Source organism: Brassica napus, chromosome C9 (genome assembly GCF_020379485.1).
Source record: "Brassica napus cultivar Da-Ae chromosome C9, Da-Ae, whole genome shotgun sequence".
Lineage (NCBI taxonomy): Eukaryota > Viridiplantae > Streptophyta > Magnoliopsida > Brassicales > Brassicaceae > Brassica > Brassica napus.
Genome location: NC_063452.1, coordinates 62,165,181 through 62,171,765, shown reverse-complemented (window position 1 = coordinate 62,171,765; position 6,585 = coordinate 62,165,181). Strand labels below are relative to the sequence as shown.

General features: G+C 41.5%; 2 protein-coding genes across 2 annotated transcripts; one reads left to right on the top strand and one right to left on the bottom strand.

Annotated features, from left to right (window-relative positions):
- Positions 1 to 482: 482 nt before the first annotated feature.
- On the bottom strand, positions 483 to 2,218 carry LOC106449576 (NAC domain-containing protein 79). The gene is made up of 3 exons (XM_013891314.3): positions 1,433 to 2,218; positions 1,057 to 1,334; positions 483 to 976 (listed from the first exon to the last, which is right to left on the bottom strand). Exons 1-3 carry the CDS (start codon positions 1,620 to 1,622, stop codon positions 593 to 595), a joined length of 852 nt encoding a protein of 283 aa, XP_013746768.1. The 5' UTR covers positions 1,623 to 2,218; the 3' UTR covers positions 483 to 592.
- A 97-nt stretch (positions 2,219 to 2,315) lies between these two features.
- Positions 2,316 to 6,379, top strand: LOC106448283. Its single transcript, XM_013890191.2, has 9 exons — positions 2,316 to 3,227; positions 3,880 to 4,432; positions 4,525 to 4,691; positions 4,786 to 4,902; positions 4,966 to 5,004; positions 5,265 to 5,548; positions 5,639 to 5,723; positions 5,792 to 6,223; positions 6,305 to 6,379. Exons 1-9 carry the CDS (start codon positions 2,316 to 2,318, stop codon positions 6,377 to 6,379), a joined length of 2,664 nt encoding a protein of 887 aa, XP_013745645.2.
- The last annotated feature ends 206 nt before the right edge of the window (positions 6,380 to 6,585 follow it).

The following is a 6,585-nucleotide window of genomic DNA, read 5'->3' as shown; positions in this document are numbered from 1 at the left end:
TATTATCCAAACTTCATGCGTTGAGTTAATATAAAAAAGAAGCACGTCAACAATAAGTTCAAGGAACATAGGAGTATATACTAAGCTAGTTTTTAGAACGTTATGTTATGACTATGAGCCTATGAGCGATTAAAATGTGATAATTAGGGCGTATACATTTCGTTCTTGTATCATTCATACGTTATGTCATCAAAGCATGCATGTGGTATATCTACACGAGTAATACATTTTTTTTTGGTATTAACACAGTGGTCCCTCTGTAAATGGATTCTTTGTCATACAATCCTAATAGTTTAAGATAACAAATGAATAATTTCTTCAGGAAAAGCGTATTCAAATGCATCGATCAAGTATTGACCCGCACGCACATTCGCTGATTTTGATGATATAACATATTGACCATAATGCATGAAATCTTTTTTTTTTAATAAGACAAAATTTTAACGAATATTTGATGCTTCTCCTCCTTTCTATCCAATCTCTAGTAGTAAATTTCAGTTGAGTATAATAATAGAAAAAACATTAGGAGTGGAAGTATTGATATAAACAATCTATACAAACTTAGCAACACCACGCTATAAATTATGTATCTTCAGTAACTCCAGAAAGATTCAAGATCAACCGGACCGGCGGAGGAAGAAGGAACTTCTTGATGAGAAACGGAGTGTTCTTGAGTAAGAATCTGATGAGTAGTCTGTAGATTCTCGAAAACCTGGAGAGATTGAGGTTGGTAGAGTGGAATCGAGCAAAGTGCGGAGTTGCTGAAGTAACTGAGTAGTGTTCCTCTGGTCTCAGTTTGGTTGGAGAAGCAGGGCACGTAAACCGGTTCGGTCTTGGTTACATCATTGTATGGTAAAGAATCGGTTAAAGGTGGTAAATTGGACCCTCCATACGAACCAATTTGGATTAAAGCCGAAAGTGGGATCTTCTTGCCTCCATCGGTTTTATGAAACACTCTGCATATCACCCACTCATTCTGCCAAATGAAATCAAATTAAAGCAAAGGCAGAGTTGAAAACAGAGCAAGAAACAGAGCAATTTTTTAAAAATGTTTACCTTAGCGGTATTGGGCAAGTTGTGTGCAGAGAGTTTCCCATCAAGCCTATACTCATGCATCACCCAGTTTGTTTTCAAGCCTTTTGGAGCTCTTCCTTTGTAGAAAACAAGTGTTTTCTTCATACCAACAAGCGATTTTCCTCGGAAAATCTCCTTATCCTTCCCGGTTGCCTTCCAATAACCGGCTTGAGTTGCCCGGTTAGTCCTCAGACCGGTTGGATACTTTCTATCCCTCGCACAGAAGAAGTACCATTCTTTCTCACCCGTTTTTGCTTTATCTATTAACCAAAAACAAGACCGAACATATTAGATCTCAAGAACAATGATATGAGAAAGATTTAGTATCTGATTTTTTTTTATTCTTTTTTTAACCTACACGGCAACTCCCATGGTTCAGCTTTGTTCAAGTCCACCTCGCCAATAGCTTTAGCCGAGAAATCTTTGTCGAGAACCTTCTTGTGTAGATAGTGGGTTATAATTTCTTCGTCTGTTGGATGAAACCTAAAACCAGGAGGCAAATCCATCTGCTCATCATCTTCCTTGTGAAACCCACCAATAGTTTCCATCTTTTTTTTGTCCCCCAAAAGAAAAGCAAATATCTGATCCTGGAATAAAATATCAAATAATCGTAAACATGTGTTTCTCAAATGATTTTTTCTTATTTTGATCGAGAAAGATTTGATCGATCTTGAATGTTTTCAAGAGATGAGTTCAGAGAATATATATATACACATGCATTGAGAGAAAGAGGGAGGGTAATTAGTAAAAAGAGAAGTTAAGGAGAGAGATTAAGGAGACTGAGAGAAACTAAATGGCACTAGAGAAATATAATTTTCTGGTGAAAATAATCGATTTTCAATATACACATTTTATTTACAGAAATTGGTGAGAATGCCCCAAGTTACTAATGTATTGTGTCATATAACATTTGTTAAGAAATATATTTTTATTGGACGGTTTTGCCCCTGCCAGATACGCCGATCTACACTCCATAGGTCTGGGTCGCGTGTGGCTGAATGTCTGAGCACTCCCTTCAACCCATTGGTCAAAGAAAGGTTTCCTGACTGTTCAGATTCTGCAGATGAAAGAGCGTGAGGCTACTCTGTTTTTTTCAAACATCGAACAGTTGCATTTATTCCCACATCCCCAACCACTCATTCGCCTCCTATATACATAATTTTGTTCATAATACATTCTCAGCATCCTCAATTAAACCCTAAATTACCCAATCCACCCACTTCTTCCCCCAAATCGTTGCGATGGAGGATTTTTTGCTTCCTCCTAGAATGTTCGCCGCCGGCGAAGAACCACTTGGAGAGCGCGTCAACTCGTATCACAAGTTAAAGAGGACCGAGTTGCTAATCGAGGCTCTAGAACCGGATGAGTTAGAATTTCTGAGAAATTCTACTTTTGGAAAGATTCTCGCGATCGAGGAGAACCCTCCGTTTTCAGGTGCTTTTGGCCAATATGTCGTTGTTAGGCTTCAGAAAGTGAACAAAAAATACGAGGTTTGGTTCATCTTCGCGGGAAGCCCAGTCAGAATGTCACTCCGGGAGTTTGCTATCGTCACCGGATTAAACTGTCGGAAGATTCCAGAACCAACTAAGAAGAGGAAAACCCCTCTGAAAGAGAAGCTGTACTGGAACGAACTCCTTGGCTCGTTGAAGTTCTGCACTGTTGACACAGCCATCGACATGCTGAAGAAAAAGGTTGTGAAGAGCAAAGAGGCGCGGATTAAGTTTGCTTGCCTTGCAATCACGTCGTCGATTCTATTCCCGTCCTCACACACACCTCGCATCATCCCGGAGCATGTCGAACTGATTCGAGATCTAGACGACTTCCTCGCATTCCCTTGGGGCAGAGCCTCATACCACACGCTTGCTACATCTCTTATTTCAAAAGATGAAATAGCATTATCGCAGGCGTCTGTTGCGATTCGCGGTTACGTTGATGCTATTCAACTAGTTCTTCTTGTCGCCATCCCTCAGTTGAAGGAAGAAATCACACAGTCTGAGCGCACTGTTATTGTGGATTCCGAAAGCGAGAGCGAGAACCCGAATGAAGATTTAGCGTTAGAGGGTGACAACGCGGTGCCGCTAGCAGAACCTTCAGAGGCGACCAAGTATTGTCTTATCCCCGGGCATGCTAAGAGTATAGACATTGAGTGTCAGGTAACAAATAATCCCTAACCTTAGATGTTGGCGCTTAAATTATGTGTTAACTCGATGTAGATTGTGGTAGTGTTATAAAATCGTTAGTAACTACTAACGTAACATGATGTCATGGCGCTTTAATTATGGGTTAACTCGATATAGATTGTTGTATTGCACTAAAACCGTTAGTAACTACTAACATAGAGATTAGCTGTTAACTTGAACGGGTGAGGTAGCTCCCTATCATTATCTCTTTACACGAAACAACACTTGTAAATCGACTTAAGGCTTTTTATATCTCCTCTGTTATACTTGACTGGTAAGATCACTTGTTTCCGTAAATCGTTTTGTTAGTGGATTCATCTTTTTTTTTTACGCAAACGTATGTGTGTTTTTCTATGTGTCTGCGAATTGGATAATTCCATCCATGTTGTTGATGTTAGATTGGCATATGTATTGTTGACTGTTAACCTATTACGGTGTCGCAAACCTGTTTGTTATCGCGTTGATGTTACATCCTTAGATGTATAGTTGACCGTTAACTTTTTACGTTACCTTGTTGATGTTACCTCGTTAAAGGTATAGTTGACTGTTAAATATAACGTTATCGTCCACTTTTTAGTTAGCGGGTTAATCATATCTAACACGCATCTGGTTCATGTTTGTGCAGGTCACTGGCAAGTCTATTATAGATGAGCCGTACGAAGAATGGTCTGCTGGGCTAGATTTCTCGTGGGTCGATGAGTCCGAGGATTTTGCTGTAGAGAACCTGGTTCGACTGATTGGTGAGGGTTTTTCATTTTGTAAGGAAATGTTCAAAGGTGGTCTAAACGCAAGTGATCTTTTGCGTTTGAGGGGAGTGAAAAAACTCAAGGAGAAAGAACCGAAGGAAAAAAACGACAAGGATCACGCCGCGGAGGTGACAGATGGCGAGGGTCCCGACTCTCAAACCCACATTTTAATAGCTAATTTGGTTGCGTCGCAGCTACTTGACAAGTCCAGATCTCCCGCCTCTGAGCTACGTGATGAAATCAGCTCACTGGAGAAGCGTATTTATCAAGCACTGGACGCCAAGATAGAGAAAATTGCTTCATCAACTATTCAATCACAGCAGTTAGCTAGCCTTCAGGCCACCATCGTCGGATTCCTCCAGGACATTGATAAGAAGATTGGCGCTGCCCTGGTTGGTCAAATGAAGATCATGCAAGCTTCGATACTCAACGGTGTACCTGAACTCATTTACCAAACGATTACCTCCCGCGGTGTTTCTGTTGAGCATACAGTTTCCGGCAAATTTCCTGAGTTTCTTCCACAGCAAGACTCCATTCCCCCCCTGTCAACGGCAACCCTCCAGTCGTGCCTGACACTAGTACCCCATCTGAAGCTGCTGATTTTCGCATCAGCGAGGTGCTGCGTGATCTGAACATAGTACCTGACCATTCTCTCCCTGCAAACACAGTTGATAATCTCGATGCTGAGCTAGTGAGATATTATATTTCTAGTTAACTCAGCCCTTTGTTAACTTGCATTCCAAAACTCATTTATTTCCACTATTTATTTGACATAACCCTATTAGGACACCGCCAACGGATCATCGTTGCATACCTCAATTGTGGCTGACTCACAGCTCCAGGCTGAGCAGAGAGATGTGCAAGTGGAGGATCTAGTAACAGCCAACGACATCACTGAACATGTAAGATGATGAGCTAGCAATTACACCCAAACTTTGTAGCTAACAATTTGTCGTTCTATGCAGACCGTAAACAACTTAGATGATAACAAAACTCTGGACCTGGTAAATTAACTATTAACCATTACGTTTAGGTCTGATAACCATCTTCTGTATATGAATGCTAACACTCCCTCCCCCTGCACGTAAGAGAACAATCAATCACTGGGAGTTTCATTTTTTGTTGTTGAGAATCCTGACTCAGAAGAGTTTGAGAAGGAGGACGTAATTTTTTATCTGTAATCGTATCATTTCAGTATACATGTATATCTCTATCACCGACCTTTCCATCTCGCTGATGTTTAATGTAATTCACACACACTCAGATGCATATACCTTTTTATCTAGACGATATGCCGTCTTTCTCACTCGGGCTCTCGCAGGAAGATGCCCCCGTTGTGGAGGAGATGCCCAACTCGATTAACTACGTTTCACCACCCATGGCACATGAAAAAGAGGCACCGGAGCCGCGCAAGAGCAAAAGGTCTAGGATAATCCCTGCTGGACTTCAAGACTACAAGTGTGATCCAAAGGTCAATGCAGAGCATTGCATTATCCCTGATGTTGACCACCGTTTTACGCTAATGGAGCAGAAGGTTATGAAGGAATCGTAAGTAACCCCCAACCGTTTGATTAGGCACTAACAAAATTTTTAGTTCCAACTTCAAACTTTTTTAACCCGTTAACTATTACGTTACAGGGATATCAATCTTCCTAACGGATACTCCCTGTCATCGACTGAGTTCTTAGATATTGCCTATCGTAACACCATATTACCTACGGGGGTAAGCAACACTACTAAGATGTTTAGCATTTTTGGACATGCATGCTAAACTGCTTACGTTCAATTCAGGTCGTTGACGCCCTTATCGGATTCGTGTCTCGTGGCCCCATGGTTGGTCCAAATGTTGCCATTTACGACACGACCCTTCCAGTTGCTCTGATGAACCACAACAATCGGTTTGTGAAGTCCGCAGACAAAGACCGTTCCAAGCTTAAGTTCGCTCATGTCCCACTGGAGAAACACTTGGAGAGGTCGCATGAGAGGATATATTTCCCATTTAACATGGACAAACAACACTGGGTTGGAGTTTGTATCGATACCAAAGCGTCCACTCTCCATGTCCTGGATTGCAACACCTCGTTTCGAAGTGACAGCTCGCTGAGGAAAGAGTTAAACCCTATTGCTACCTTCCTCCCATACGTTCTTAAACAGTTTGGCTTTTTAGGAACCAACGCCGGTGTCAAGGCCTTTACCGTGTCCAGATGCAAGGGAATACCGCAGGTAACTACTTAAACCGATTCCGGAGTCATGACAGTACTTTTGATCGAAGCTCACGCTGGGGATGGTCTTGGTGCTTGCAAGGCAATCACTCCGCGTCTGCTTCCAGACGCAGCCAAGCAATTGGCGGTCAAATTCTTCGATGACATCTCTATCTAAAAGTCTCGTTTCCCTCTTTCTACAAACTCAGGCCTATGTGCCCGGCTTATGTTGTTGTTTTAAAATCTTTCTTTTCGAACACGACCTACTATCTGCCAAGTTTGGAATTTCATCGCCCGACGTTAATTCGAAATATTAGATGTATTCACCTTTATAGTGCCTGTTATTTGTTAACAACCATTGTAGCATTTTAACAAATCATTCAT

What these genes read in the sequence shown, in the direction of transcription:
- LOC106448283 (XM_013890191.2), top strand. Translation starts at nt 2,316, where the DNA reads ATGGAGGATTTTTTGCTTCCTCCTAGAATGTTCGCCGCCGGCGAAGAA. An exon ending in CCAACGACATCACTGAACAT is followed by an intron (nt 4,903 to 4,965) that starts GTAAGATGATGA and finishes CGTTCTATGCAG; the next exon opens with ACCGTAAACAACTTAGATGA. An exon ending in ATAACAAAACTCTGGACCTG is followed by an intron (nt 5,005 to 5,264) that starts GTAAATTAACTA and finishes ACACACACTCAG; the next exon opens with ATGCATATACCTTTTTATCT.
- LOC106449576 (XM_013891314.3), bottom strand. Translation starts at nt 1,622, where the DNA reads ATGGAAACTATTGGTGGGTTTCACAAGGAAGATGATGAGCAGATGGAT. An exon ending in TGAACCATGGGAGTTGCCGT is followed by an intron (nt 1,335 to 1,432) that starts GTAGGTTAAAAA and finishes TTTGGTTAATAG; the next exon opens with ATAAAGCAAAAACGGGTGAG. An exon ending in ACTTGCCCAATACCGCTAAG is followed by an intron (nt 977 to 1,056) that starts GTAAACATTTTT and finishes TTCATTTGGCAG; the next exon opens with AATGAGTGGGTGATATGCAG.